General features: G+C 40.4%; 1 protein-coding gene across 2 annotated transcripts in view; it reads left to right on the top strand.

Annotated features, from left to right (window-relative positions):
* Nucleotides 1-14,577, top strand: part of F9 (coagulation factor IX) — a 34,425-nt gene extending 19,848 nt beyond the window's left edge. For both annotated transcript variants that reach the window (XM_070039640.1, XM_070039639.1), the window contains 4 exons: nt 1,332-1,460; nt 4,393-4,709; nt 13,343-13,457; nt 13,753-14,577. In XM_070039640.1, coding sequence (XP_069895741.1) covers nt 1,332-1,460; nt 4,393-4,709; nt 13,343-13,457; nt 13,753-14,300 — 1,109 coding nt within the window. In that variant the 3' untranslated portion in view covers nt 14,301-14,577. The remainder of the gene's footprint in view (nt 1-1,331; nt 1,461-4,392; nt 4,710-13,342; nt 13,458-13,752) is intronic.
* The last annotated feature ends 1,203 nt before the right edge of the window (nt 14,578-15,780 follow it).

The raw sequence follows: 15,780 nt of genomic DNA, 5'->3' as shown, positions 1-15,780 counted from the left end.
TGAACCCTAAGATATGTATTTAAATGTTTTTTTTCTTTCATGCATATATTTCTAACGCATTTATAAGATTATGTCTTTGTTGCTTTGTATGTCCCTCCCCCACAGTATAACCCCTGCTTTCACTGTATTTGATGTCGGTATCATTTGTGGAGGGGAAGGGGAAAAACAAGTCGTTTAAATAAGGATACAGGTGGACCCATTGCAACAATGAGAAATACAAGTCGTTATGTCGAAAACGAACTTTACAACTTCAGTGGGGGGGGGATTGGGGGGGGATGGGGGGGAGGATGGGAAGGGATGGGAAGGGGAAACAAAGGAGGAGGCTACAATGCTTGATAAGAAATGTACTCATTTTCTTGCCCATGTAATTGTAACCCCTCTGTACAGCATTTTCACAATAAAAAATAAATTTAAAAAACAAAACAAAAAGCACCCACCACAAACAGCTATATTGATAAATTGGATCATATTAAAAACTATGAATTTCTGTTCAGCAAGACAGAGAGAAAAAGCAAGTCTGGTGGAAGGTATCTGCAATGCAGATATCCACTAACTAGAATGTTCAGACACTGCTGGTGGTGACTTAAATGTGTATTGTCACTTCAGAAAGTAGCTGAGTATATAAATCAAGCATTCATCTCCTTAGTATAAATCTAGTAAAAATGTATGCTTGTATAACCATATCCATTACAATATTATGCATAGAGCAAAAATTGGAAACAATACAGCAGAATTGGTGAATAAAAGTTGCAAGATAAATACAATGAAGTACTACACCGCAAGAAAAATGGACTAGTATTCTGCCAAATCATGTATCTGAAACTCCTAAAATGCCCAATGAAAGACACAAAAGAGTATATATTATTAGTTTCTGTTTGTATCAAGTTCACAAACTAGCACAATTGTTCATTGTGTTAAAAGTCTGTATACTGGTAAGCTTTGAAAAGACATAGGATAGAGCAATTGCAAGGGAAGATGATGAGAGTTTTGGGGGTTTGATACTGTCCCAGCAGTGTTTAAACAAGTATTCAAAAGTAGTGGATCCTTTTCCATATTTGTGTCACACTTCAACAAACAGAAGTTTCATTGCAGCCCGTGATTTAGTGAAAGTAGACTATTTTATCATTTTGTTCTGTATCAAATCAAAGTATTGCTTATTAGTATGTCTTAATGGAAATTACCTTTCTTTCCATCTTACCTCAAGGCTCCAAAGTTTCTTGCCATGAATGCTCCCAGCTTATACTTGAGCCACTCATGAGTCAATAGCTCCGTGTACACTTTAGAAGGATATGTGAAATAATGCTATTGCTATTGATTTTGCTTTATTTCAGATGCAACATGTAACATTAAGAATGGCAGGTGCAAGCAGTTTTGTAAAAATGGCACTGGGAACCAGGTGATTTGTTCCTGTACTGAGGGATACAAGCTTGCAGAAAACCAGAAGTCCTGTGAACCAGCAGGTCAAAATCTAAAGTTTTAGAAGAAAACTTACATTTAGAACTTTTAACATTTTACCGACCTAATGTTATTCCGTAACTTGTAACCTACTTCCTTGTCAAGTCAAACAAAAGATTGGTAGCTTCGATTGAACAAATTAATTTTCCAAATTGTGTCATCTTAGATATAAATCCTATAACTAGCTATCTATTATATTTATAATTCAGCTGAGTGCTGGTGGCTCACGCCTATAATCCTAGCTACTTGGTAGGCTGAGATCTGAAGATCATGGATCAAAGTCAGCCAAGGCAGGAAAGACTGTGATACTTTATCTCCAATTAACTACCACAGTGGACCTGTGATTCTGGTGGTAATAAAGCTAAGAGACAATGCTCAGGTCCTGAGTTAAAGATTCCGTAACAGCATATATACATATATATATATATATATATATATATATATATATATATAATTGATTAAATCACACAGTAAAGTAATATCTCTTGTAGTATCTCATAATACTATAAGACACACAAAATATTGACTAAATAATAGGTTTCATGTAAAAGGAAGTGAATTGTAAGCATGAGTCCAGATAGGCCTGTTAATTTAAAGAAACTCCTCACTGGTCATAAGTCCAGTTTCCATTCTTGGTGTCAGAATGGTTCTAACAGCAAACTGGTTACGTTCTGCTAGGCTGAATAGCACAATCTATACAACAAGGAGAAAAACCATGTTTCCAAGCCATATGAACTTTGCTGCCATGTTGACAGTAGGCTGGTGTATTCACATCTCCACAGGTCACCCTCCTCTAAAAAAAAAAAAAAAAAAAAACAGTGAAACTTATTCTAAGCTCACTGGTGTCTCACGCCTGTAATCCTACTTACTCAGGAAGCTGAAATCTGAGGATCAGGGTTCAAAGCCAGACTTCACAGGAAAGTCTGTGAGAGTCTGATCTCCAATTAACCAGAAAAAGCTAACAGTAGAGCTGTGGCTCAAGTAGTAGAGTGCTAGCCTAGAGCAAAAAGTTCCAGGATAGTGCCCAGACCCTGAGTTCAAGCCCTAAGACCAGCACACACACACACACACACACACACACACACACACACACACACACACACACACACACACACACACACACAAATAAGCTCAGCGGGATCAATTGTTTTTGATAACAAGAGACATTTTGGAAGTAAACTAGACAAAATTATTTTGTATTTCCAAAAGCTGTTATTAAATGGGTGCATTAAAGCATGTACCATTCCTCTGTTAGCAATATACCACAAAAAGGATATTAAAGGAAAGAGCAGAATCCAAGGGAATATATGCTACAAGTGAAATGAAGGCTCCCTCTTTATGCCTGGTTCTTTCATGTACTGTTTTAACACCAAACCACCTTGGGAGAGATGTGTATAAGAGAGTGAGTACACACAGTGTGTATTTAACTTTAATAAAGCTACCTTCCAGTGTGGACAGGTGGCAGAGTAGCTAAACCCATACAGACTTTTCTATGTCAGAAGAGGAAAAAGACTTGTGAACCATCTTCAACTAACATGAGTTATATTTAAGATAGCCTTAGCTTTAGTGGAATAAGCAGGCCAAATCTAAAGAAGCTTTTCAGACTTTTCAACAATAATCGTCCCTTTCAACTAGCCATTGTTGATTGTGTATATTTGTACAAGAATATTTTGAACTAATTCCCTGCTTTCTCAATGGCATGCTGCCTTCAAGATACCCAAGTATCAGGAAGCAGTTAGTTGCTATAGAAATGCTTTCTCTAAGGAACATGGCTGGTAGTACAGTGAGAATCGAAAATGAAGAGCGAAGTGACTTTGTTTGACTATACATTTTTATTATGGTAGTCTTTGATGTATCAGTAGATGATTTGGGGGGAAAATAAATCAATCAAGGAAAAAAGGTGGGTAGGTCCTAGATTAATACAGTCATGATAGTCATAATAATAACCTAGTAACTTAATACAACCAGGTAATTGAATCACAATAATCTTTCCTCAATACAAAAGTAAACTCCAACTTGGAGTCTTAAGGATATTGTCATCTACAAAGCAATCTTGTTCAAGACAAGTAGCAGAAGTGTCATTTACCTAATTCTAAAGTAAAAGTTGCTGGACACTGGTGGCTCATGCCTATAATCCTAACAACTCTGGAGGCTGAGATCTGAGGATTGTGGTTCCATGCTAGCCTGGAGCAAGGAAGAACAAGGGAAGTCTGTGACACTGTTATCTCCAATTAACCACAAAAAAAGAAGCCATACGTGGAGCTGTGGCTCAAATGGTAGAGCATCAACTTTGAGCAAGGAAGTTAACAAGCAGCCCTGAGTGTAACACTCAGTACCACCACCAAATAGAAAGAAATAAATAGCAGTGAAAGTTACAAATCACCAGATTTTCATTCAAGAATGGCACTTGAAAGAAAAAACTTTAGTGACAAAAAAAAAAAAACCCGAAGCTCATCCAACATCGCAACCAATGAATTCTAGAACTCCCAACTCTTTCTAAAAAGATGATGAGTTACAGAGCCAAAGTTTCTTCCCATGAAGATGTTGAAAATGATAATGTAGGGCTGGGAAGGTGGCTCAGTGGTAAAGCGCTTGCCTTGCATGCCTGAGGCCCTGGGTTCGATTCCTCAGCACCACATAAGCAAAAAGAAAAAAGCCTGAAGTGGCGCTGTGTCTCTAGTGGTAGAGCGCTAGCCTTGAGCTCAAGAGCTGAGGGACAGCGCCCAGGCCCAGAGTTCAGGCCCCACGACTGGACCCTCCCCCCCAAAAAAAGAAAAGAAAATGATAATGTAACTAACCTTTTTATTGGATAATATAGTCATTAATTAGATTTTTTTTCCAAAGTGATAGGGATTAAGCTTCATTTTCAGTTTTTGTAATACATGTTCCATTTGCCAATGAGAAATATGAAAATACTATTTTTTCTATTTTTTGTAGTGCCCTTTCCATGTGGAAGAGTTTCTGTTCCATTCACTTCTCAGAAGCACACTCGTGCTGAAACAATTATTTTCAATATGGACTATGAAAATTCTACTGATGCTGAAAGATTTTTGTATAACACCACTGAAGTTTCTGTTCCATTCACTTCTCAGAAGCACACTCGTGCTGACACAATTGTTTTCAATATGGACTATGAAAATTCTACTGAAGCTGAAAGATTTTTGGATAACACCACTGAAAGCACCCAACCATTTAATGACTTCAGTCGGGTTGTCGGTGGAGCAGATGCCAAACCAGGTCAATTCCCTTGGCAGGTACTCTATACTAACAGTGTGTCAAACCTGGGGCTCCATTGGCAAAAGGATAAAGCAGGTAGGAAAGAGAGGCCAAGATCCTAGAAAGACCTATGGGGGGTAAGATAAATGTTTGGGGACATTTCAGCACTAAACAATATGAGAAAGCCCACAAATGAGTGTCTGTGAAGTAGACCTCCATGATGGGATTGCAAACCCTGCATCAGCTCCAGAGAGGGCTGCAAATGGGGTCTCAGGTCCTGGGGTTCAGGGTACCACTTCAGCATCAGCCATTAGGAATGTGGTTCTCACCCTTTCAGTCTATTCAAAGTATATTCTTTACTTAATAAGCTTTCCTAGTGCTTATTTTAAAAGAAAAAGAAAAGAAATCTCTTAGTCCAGAAAATCTGGATTATCTTGAAGGGAATAAAGAAAAGGACTCACTGTTGAGTGCACTCAACCATTTGAGGACCATGGTGCAAAGCCAACTTGGGCAGGGAAGACCAAGAGACTATCATCTCCCACGAACCACCAAAAAAGCCCAAGGGGAAATAGGCAAAGCATAGTGTGTTAGACATCAGCAAAAATCCTAAAGGATGGCACTCACGTGTTGACTTCAAGCCCCATTAGTATTACAAAAAAAGGGGGGAAAGGAAAGAAGGAGGAAGGAAAGAAGGAAGGAAGGAAGAAGGAGAAAAGGAAGGAAGGAAGGGAGGGAGGGAGGGAGGGAGGGAGGGAGGGAGGGAGGGAGGGAAGGGAGGAGGAGGGAAGGGGGAGGGAAGGAGAAGGAGAGAGTGGAGGGAGGGGAGGAGGAAGGGGAGGAGGGAGGGGAAGAGGGAAGGAAGAAAGGAAGGAAGGAGGGAGGGAGGAAAGCAGGGAAGGAGGAAAGGAAGAAAGGAAGGAAGGAGGGAAGGAAGGAAGGAAGGAGGGAGGGAGGGAAGGAAAAAATAAAAAGAGGGAAAGCACTCGTATGGGAAGAAGGAAGGAAGGAATTGGGGGCCCATAAAGAGCAAATGTAGTAGCCTGGTTCACTAGCAGTAGAAATGCAGTATCACACTCCACCGCAGGCATACTGCATCAGAATGACTAGGGGATGGGTCTAAAAGTGTGTTTCAACCAAGCCCTCCAGATGATTTTGATGAGCAGTATATTTTGAAAAACACTGGCCCAAAGGAAAGATAGAAAGAATCTTACAACAGAAAGCAGCATTTAAAGCACCAAAAAATGGATTCATCCTATCTAGATATGCAGAATGACATGGGCACATGGTACAATAAGGTAACCACTAGACACGTGCCATTCATACTTAAGTATGATGAAATCAAAATCAAAATTTACTTCCTCAGTCACCTCTGCCACATATCTTGTATGTAAGAGCCACATGTGGTTGGTGGCTAGTGTATTACACAGTGCACGTATAAATAGTACAGTTCCATCACCACAGACATTTGTATTGAGCAGCACATAAAATAGTTAATTTAAGACTCGGCAGTGGCCACAGTGATAATTTGGTAGTGATTTGAAGGTTGTTTTAACTCCAAAATCTCTACTAACATGTGAACTTCTGCCACCAGAAATTGATAGCTTTAAAGTCTTTCTGATCATCAGGGTAGTAATAATTGAGCCAAGATTAATTAAATGTTTCCAAGTTTAACCAAAGGAATTTTCTGAGACAAACTATGTATCTGTCCAGGATTCTTCACAATGCCAGCCATTTTCCCATGTAATCGATGAGAGATATTGAACACACACCCAGGAATGGAGGAGAACCACACCGATATTGTCAAGAATAGTACTAAGGAGGACAAGAGATTGCAAACAGGATCTAGGCATTTTCTTTCCTTTTATCTTTGTATTTTGAAAACAATATGTATTTAATCTGATCTCATGCCAGTAAAATACGCTAAATGTCCCTTTATACACCCTCTACTTCTACTTAGGTACACCCTGCCAGGACTACTTTTCTTAACCACCATAATCTGTTCCTTCCCTCATCTATCCACATCTTTACTGATCTTTACCTAATTGGCCTTTTTGCATCATTCTTTCTTTGAACAATATCTCTATGCTGTCATTTTTTTCTAACATCTGTGGATCTAATTCCATCTCATTTTACTTGTATTCTCATGCATTTTCATATGTCCAACTTCCACAAATAGGGTGATCATAATAAAAGACCCCACTTGATGACAATTATTCTCCCCCAAGCTAGTGGGATGGACAGCAGAGCTTACGGTGGAGGAGCCATATTATCAGCTAGGAATGTCATTTCCCTTTTTATTCTAGGAATTTTTAATTATAAAATGATTGCACTGTAGGCTTAGCATTGAACAATAAAGACAGTTTAATAAGAATAAAATGGGGAAGTAGTCTCAATTTGGACACATAATCTCTTTCCCACCAATTTCCTTTGGTTTTTACATTAGCACATACTGTTGTCTAAAGAGGTTTCATTGTGATATTTCCATGCATTTGATATACTTAGATTATCCCCCCCATCACTCTTTATTTCTCATTACCCTTTCCATCTCCTCCCTCTTTTAATATTTTTTCCAGTCCTGGGGCTTGAACTGTGAGCCTGGGCACTGTCCTTGAGACTCTTATGCTGCAGGCTAGCACTTTACCTCTTCAGCCTCAGTACCACTTCTTGCTTTATCTGAATAGTTTATTGGAGGGAAGAGTCTCACAGACTTTTCTGCCGGAGTTGGCTTCAAACTGTGATCCTCAGATCTCAGCTTCCTGAGTAGCTAGGATTACAACATGAGCCACCTGTGCCTGGACCTTTTAACTTTTGTTACACTGAGATTCATTATGGCATCATCATATGTATACTATTGAGTCATCTTCACCTCCAGCCACTCCCTTTAAAGCAGGTGCTTGGCAATATTTTAACAATTCAGATGTTTCCTAAGAGAAATTTTAATATCTCTGGTAGACATTGGATTTTCTTTTCAAGCAAAAGACAGTGTTCAATGGTGACTGCAGGTCTGTGAGGATGATATAAATAATATGCATCATTTAACTGCTTTCATGTCCTTCTCATTGTGTTCATACAGTTATTGGGCCTGTTATCTTTTCCCTGTCAAGCGTAGCTAAGAGCACTGGGAAGACTCACATCCACACATCTATTCACAACCTATTTCATCCAGATGAACTGAGATTAGTGACCACAGAAATACACAGCTTTAAGTTCTCCTTGTTTCCAAAGGCAGGGTTCTAAGCAACTCTGTAATAAATTTGAGCAAGGCTCTGCCATACTTTCTCAACTCAGAAGTCTCCCCACATTTCTCTCCATCTGCTTAGTCAAGAAGGGTTGCTAGTTTTAAAAACATGGAGACAAATGGTGGATACAAAAGTCAATGTTAGACCAACATAATATAGAAAATTACAGTACACTGAACCTCTCCCCATTGATGGAAATGCTGGCTTCACGAGACCCTAGCTAGGAATACTAGACTTTAAAAAATAATTTGGCAGTACCAGGGTTTGAATTCAGGGCCCTCCATTTGCTAGGCTAGTGCTCTATCAGTCAAGCCACACATACAGCGCAGAATCATAGTTTTGATCGTAGACCACAACCAACTGTTGTGGCCAAGGCCTCATGAGCAAGCAAGCAAACGTTGGGTTTTCACTTGCCATCCTATTGTCTCTGGCTCTGAAACATGAACTACTCTAGAAATGTCACCTCGAAAAGAGCATTGGAAATGTTCATGCTTCCTAAAAGCCATTCCCTTTTAGCATTGATTCGTTTATCTTGCCAGTTTGTGGCAGTGGGGAATAAAGGGATCAGTCAGGTGAAGAAATCCCACAAAGCAAAACAAGAGTTCACTTCCATCTGGACTAAAGAAAAGTTTCAATGAATTGGGCATGTTTATTTCAGTTTGCTAAAGAACAGCTTTGGGTGAGCTGTCTGAAAAGAGTTGAGGCTCTTGTAAGGGGATGGAGAGGAGGAGGAGGAGAAGGAAATTACTCTTTTCTTGGTGAAGTTCACAGGTGAAACTTGGAGCAAGGCCCTCATTAGGAAACCTCTTTCTAACCACGGTCTCTGTTACTAGGATGGGTCGCTTTGGGAAGAATCGTTGATGGAGCAAATACTTGGGGAATTGTTCACTGAAATTGCTGTTCTGTCAGGGGGGGGGGAGGGGGGCACGGAGGGGAGCCACGGAGGGGACAGATTTGTGCAGGGCTAGAAAGAGCAGGAAGCTGCTTGAGCTCAGAAACCTTGTATGGTCCTGCCCATTTCTTACCTTATTTTAAGGCTTTTGGCCTCCACTGGCTGGGCCAGAAGCAAAGGCCAAAGCAGGCTCGCGGGGCTGGCAACTGTTGCTGCCCTGGAGCTCCCTCCGTTTCTGGATCAAGGCAAAGACACCAGCCAATCAGGAGAAAGATTCCCTTCAGTTTCCTTCCCCATGTCTAGAGGTGAGCTCAGAGCTCTTTGTGCTCCCAGAAAAAGGAAACAGGGGCACAGAAGGGACTCTTCAGGAGAAGAGAGAGCTAAGTGCACTACACAGGAACCGACAGGAGATTTTCTTAGCTATTTAGAAGAGTGAAGAATGGGAGTCTTGAATTTCCTTTGAACACTGGGGAAATCGTCTTGCCTCTAGGATGAGATTGCTTTCGTCAAAGGCTTGACAAAGGGAGAGGTTTGCTGGAGCAACATAGGGTTTCACCTGTGTAAAGCTTTAATTGGGTCTTTGACGATTCTGAGCATGCTCAAACTGGCCCCAAGAAATGCTCTCACCTTTTCTGCATTTGGTTAAGATCTGTCAAGCTCTATCTGTGACAGCCTTGATCTTTTTATTTTCTGTTCTGCCATAGTCTTCAGTTCTCTATGTATTCCACATTTACTAATCTGAAGATTATTCTAGAATACAATAGAAGAAATATGACTCTACTCTCCTTACTGTTGTATCATGAGCATTTATCAATGCTTAGCCATTTTAACCCAGAGAATATATCTAGAAAAACAATCTGTCCATTCCTTATTATATCCTTGGCCTACATATTCAACATAGCTTAACATTTCCCTCCATCTACGCTTCCCTCAGCTTTGGCCTGAAGCGAGCCTTGAAGTTACCTGAGCCTTTGAGCTGTGTAGCTAGCTATGCAGATCCAACCCTTTCCATTTGATGAGAACGCAGCGGTGGCAGACAGCATGCAAACTTACCATATGCATGAATCAGAGCTTTCATTTTGTTAGTGGGAAGAGATGTTATATGAAGGTCTTAATAGTACAGAAGTTTCGTCACTTGGAAAACAAAAGACAACCCTCTATTATTCATAGCTCTGATGATAAAATTTCAATTAGGAGAAATTTAAAAAAAAAAAACACAACATGATATATGTAATCTCACCCAGCCCTGCAAAGCTAGCTTTCATGGAACATTGAATTACCCTCGAAAATTGTCTAATGAACTATATTTATTTCAGTGACCACTCTATTTTGATGGTTATAGTTAACCATTAAAAACCAAGGTGAGCCATATGCTGGTGGCTCACGCCAATAATCCTAGCTAATCAGTAGGCTGAATTCTGAAGTGCACAGTTCAAAGCCAGCCAAAGCAGGAAAGTTCGTGAGACTCTTACCTTCAATTAAGCACCAGAAAACCAGAAGTGGCACTGTACCTCAAAGTGGTTGAGTACTAGCCTTGAGCAGAAGAGGACAGGGACAGCAATTTGGCCCATTAAAGCACATCTTTGGGCATAAGAAGCTAGCTGAACTCATGGACAAATGGTTTGACAGGAGAAATGGTTGTGCAGGAGAAAGAAAGCTCAGTAAAGGGGGTTAATGGGAAGCTAAGGTAGGCAGGGAAGGGGAATAAGGGAAAACTAGGCTGGGTTGAAGGTTGGAAAGAGAACAGGACAGTAGTTGTTCCTCTGGGGTGGGATTGTAATGAAGAGCATGAATGGAGACTGTGAATGTGTATTTTGTAGATGCATGTAGGTGGTATGATATATGTAAATGTCTGTATCAGAAAGAGGGAAAACAGTTTCCCATTAGGCTGTGGCAACCATGAAAATATTAGACAGATCAGAACTCAGATGCTCTGAGCACATGCTGTCCCCTCTTTCCCATCAGGCTCTGAAGTAATGTCTTACAAGATCTTGTCCTTGGCCAAACACACAGCTCATCCTCCAAATAGCTAATACTTAGATGGCTGTGATCCTGAAATGGCCAAGCACACATTGTAAGATCAAGCCGTTTATACTCTCTTTAAATGCAAATATGGCTTAGGCCTTTTCTCTTGGCAAAAGATGTTTGCTAAAATTTCTAACACCAATCAGGGAGTGACCAAGAATGTTCTTCCAGATTAAAAGAACAACAGACATATTTCTCAGTGATCTACTGGAAAGCAGTAGAAGCTGAGGGCAGCAAGTCTTTGGCAGGAGTTAGACAAATGATATCCTAGTCTCCAAGCCCAGGGGCTGTCTGGCCTAAGTATCCTCCTAAGCTGAGAGATGTCCAATACCGCCCCTCCAAAAAAATAGTGGTCACAGAAGCAATAACATGACATCATTCCCTGCAAATTCCACTTGCTTGAACAGATGCATAAAGCTGGAAACATGAAGACCAACCTAGAACCATGTTGCTCAAATGTGCTTGGTGACAAAAAAAAATCACTTAAGATCATCAGAGTCAGCCATAAGGTCATAGAACCAACTGCACATGCACAGGGCACTGTACTTAAGAAGAATCCCACATCAGGGGTTCAAAGTTTTGCATTTGTATTCTGTAACCAAAGTCTGAGGATTATGTAAAAGGGACCTGGAACCTAAGGTTACTGCAGTCCTATCTTTCACTGTCTCCCAGGATAGCTTGTTCACCTTCCCTGCCCCATCCCTGATGGTTTAGTTAGGCCTGCTAGTCTTTCCCAATACCTGTTCAACAACCACTTCAACCCTGTCTATGGGGCGTGTGCTAACTCTTCCCATGGTGGTATCCACCCATTCACCACTGCTGCATTTTACAAGGATCCCGGCTGAGTTTATTGGACATGGTCCATAGACCATCCATATACTGGATGTTCAACAGCATAAATACTGAAGTCAGACAAACAATATTGTACTGTATCTTGACCACTAAGTCACCTTAGGGGATGATGTGGCATGTCCAAACCTTGGCTTGCTCAGATATGAATAGGTAAACTACTATTATTACATAAGAATAGTATCATTATTATCTCATCACTTATGTATCCAAGACCTCATAATACTTGGCCCCAAATAAATACCTGACTGTTCAAAACATTAGGAACAATGTTAAATCTCAGTGGTAGACACACTGGTGTGTATTACACTTTTGTTTATGTGAGACTTTTGTGTGGCTTTAAAACTTGAAAAAAAAAAACCTGCTCGATTAAGAAGGAAAGGAGGTCAGAGGTCTGTGGTTAGTAGCCCCACAAGCCACTTTCCAAATGGAAAGCTTTTACTTAAGTCTAGGGCATAGTTAGTGAATACTAATTTGATTTCAGGACCAAGAGACCTTTCCAAAGAACATGCCCTAAGAACCATCTCTGCCCCACCCTTGAAGGTTTTAATTCCCTCTTTCCCTTGTTTATAAATACATAGGACTACTTGTATCTCAAGAGCCTCAGTTCACAAAGAACCAGTGCGGTCCTGCAAAGGATTTACTGAATGCTCAGTGCGCCCTCTAGTGTTCACACTTCTCAGCTTTTTTTTTTTTTTTTCTGAAAATGTAGCTCAAGCCCTTGCTTACATTGTAAATAAAATTTTCTAAATCTACCTTGACAACGAGGTGGTAAGAATACTCATTGTCCCCTGTGATTGTGCAATGAATATACAAATAAAAGAATGAGTTAGTCTTTTAATAATAGGGTCTATGCTCAATGCAGTACTCAAACACCTTTGTCCACATTGCCCAAAAATCAAGCACAGCTAAGTAGACCTTCTATGGCATAGGCAACTTACATTACAAGCCAAGGGGAACTGAATATGGTTAGGAAAGAGTGGAGGGAGTATGTGAATTCTGCTCCTCACTGCCTGGATGGCTAGAAGCACAGCTCTGTGGAAGTTTTAGACCTTGTTTCATGATATTACACTTTAGAAGGGTTTTTACAAGACTCTTGGGGATGAGAGGGGGGCTGTGAGGGTAAGTCATTTTCCATTTCAAGTGAACTATGTCAAAGAGATTTCCTCATGCAGAGACAGAAGACCCAATCATAACTCTTCATCTTGAGGAGCGGCATCAGCACATTTCCTACCAGAGTGTGTCTCTGTGTCACATCCCAGAAAGAATTCAAGGACTGCAAATCCCCAAAAGAAATCACTCCTCAGATTAGTCTCAGCTTCAATTGACCAGCCCCACTCCTGTCTTATGTGTTCAGTTCTTGTAGATAATTACAGAAAGGCCATTTGAGTTTGTGCTCTAGAAACACTCATTGATGTATAAAGCTGAGGAAATTGTGAAGCTAAGTCTGCACCTTGGCCACCAGGTGTTATGCTTGTTCACAGAGGTAACTCCCATAATTCTTCCTCCTTCCCAGCAATCTATGTTACAAATCTTTTCAGGACTCTTCCATTCCTACCAGCACCTAGAAACCAACTTGTGGTCTCCTCCTATAAATCACACGTGGATTTGTTTTGTTTGGGATTAAATCCATTACGCAATACAATTCTTACTTTTATTCCTGCAGGTTCTTTTGAATGGTAAAATTGCAGCATTCTGTGGAGGTTCCATCATTAATGAGAAATGGGTCGTGACTGCAGCCCACTGTATTGAACCTGGGGATAAAATTGAGGTTGTTGCAGGTAAACAAACACTTCATACTAAGGTCCAATATGTTTGTGGTTGAGTAACTGGGGCTAGAGGCAGAGAAGCCATAATTTCAAAACCTCCATCATTCCATTCTGGGATCCCTAGAGTCCTTTTTGTGAGTCACCTTCATGGAATGTAATTATTTATTGATGCATTAACTTCCCCACAAATCATCTAAGATGCAAATCAGTAAGTTGTGCCTGTCAGTTTTTAGTAATGCCAAGTAGACTTGTGGAAAACCTGTTCATATGAAAGACTGTGACTGAAGATGACATTTATTTTCAACAGGTGAATATAACATTGATGAGAAAGAAGATACAGAGCAAAGGCGGAATGTGATTCAGGTCATTACTCACCAGAACTACAATGCAACTATTAATAAATACAGCCATGATATTGCCCTGCTAGAACTGGACAAACCCTTAACATTAAACAGCTATGTGACACCTATTTGCATTGCCAACAGAGAATACACAAACACGTTCCTCAAATTTGGATCTAGCTACGTGAGTGGCTGGGGAAGGATCTTCAACAGAGGGAGACCAGCTTCCATTCTTCAGTACCTTAGAGTCCCATTTGTTGATCGAGCCACATGCCTTCGGTCCACAACATTTACTATCGATAAAAACATGTTCTGTGCTGGCTACCATGATGGAGGTAAAGATTCATGTCAAGGAGATAGTGGAGGACCCCACGTTAGTGAAGTGGAAGGAACTAGTTTCTTAACTGGAATTATTAGCTGGGGTGAAGAGTGTGCAATGAAAGGCAAATATGGAATCTACACCAAGGTATCCCGGTATGTCAACTGGATTAAGGAAAAGACAAAGCTCACTTAATGAAAAATGCATTTCCAACCTGGATGAAAAATGCATTTCCAACCTGGATTCATTCAGATGGAAAGTGCACCAGCTCTTTTCCCAATGAATCATATGTCCAACTCATATTAGCTTAAAATGCAGGCATTCTATAATCTCTCCACCTGGGAGAATTGCTAGAATTTATATGGTACTAGAGTAAGTAGATTCACAATATAATTACTACAAAAATATAATCCAAGTGAATACCTCTTTAGTCTTGCAAATAGAAGTATAAATAAATATATTTTCAAATTTCCTCAAGTATTTCTTGTTAAATAATTCACAGAGTGGCATCCCAAACACTACATACAACAAAACACTCAAAAGATATGTGTCTAAAGCCAGGTGACTCACTTCTGTAAGCCTAGCAACTCAGGAGGCTGAGATCTGAGGATTGTGGTTCAAATCCAGCCCAGGCAGTAAAAGTCTGTGAGACTCATCTCCAATTAAGCACCAAAGGAGCTGGAAGTGGAGCTGTGGGTCAAATTGAGTAGAGTGCTAGCCTTAAGCACAAAAGCTCAAGGACAGTGCTCAGGCCCTGAGTTCAAGTCCCAGGACCAGCACCAGGAAAAAAAAAAACTGTAGTGCAACACAACAGGAAGATTTTATGATCTGTTATCACTCAATTTGGTATGAGGTGACCTGTGCTGCAACCCAAGGTAACAATCATCTGGAACCTACTAGAATAACTGGGTGTGATGATTGTTAGGAAACTTGAGTCATGACGGTATTAGAATAAAGAATAAAGAAAGAGGGGGAGAAAACGACCTCAACAGACCAGATCAACTTTAATGGAAAGTTAAAGAGCAACGTGACATAAAGAGAGTCAAGTGACATGAGGTTTGATGGGGGCAGGGGTGGAGGGACTTAAATGGGGTAAAGGGTCAGAGCAGGATCGCAGGGAGCTGGAGGGGAGCGGGGACAGGATTGCAAGCAGGTCAAGAGTTCAAAGAAGTTCTGGAGTTTATGGTGCTGGTCTGGCTCTGGGAAATTATTGTTAGAGTAAGACTCTGGCCCACACCTGAGACGATGGGAGAGTGGGCTTTCATATTTAGATTAAGATTGGGGTGGAGAATGGGCTGGAGGGTTTCAGGAAGATCTCTTGGCAGAAGCATAGTCAGTGGGTCAAGCTACATTGAGTCAGAACAAAGCAGATTCCCATCAATGATGTCTTTAGATAAGTCACTCCCCCGTTGGGAACTTGATTTCTCAATCTGTATATTGACAGAGTTCCACAGGATGTTCTCTAAAAACCCTTTGTGATTGTGAGATTCTGAGATTTCTTTTTTTTTTAATTCAACTAATAATCAGAGTGATGACTTTGTACCAAACACCAAAAATTTGACCCAATATGTACGTATTTAGGACTTAAATAAACCAGTGCATGTAAACTGACCATTTCCTACTACTCTATTACACATTAGTTGCACAATAAATGTTATCTGAATCAGAATCAAGG

Source organism: Dipodomys merriami, unplaced genomic scaffold (assembly GCF_024711535.1).
Source record: "Dipodomys merriami isolate MVZ:Mamm:240054 unplaced genomic scaffold, mDipMer1.0.p SCAF_3, whole genome shotgun sequence".
In the NCBI taxonomy this organism is placed as follows: domain Eukaryota; kingdom Metazoa; phylum Chordata; class Mammalia; order Rodentia; family Heteromyidae; genus Dipodomys; species Dipodomys merriami.
Note: the sequence above shows the minus strand (reverse complement) of the source record. Positions and strands in the feature narration are given on the sequence as shown.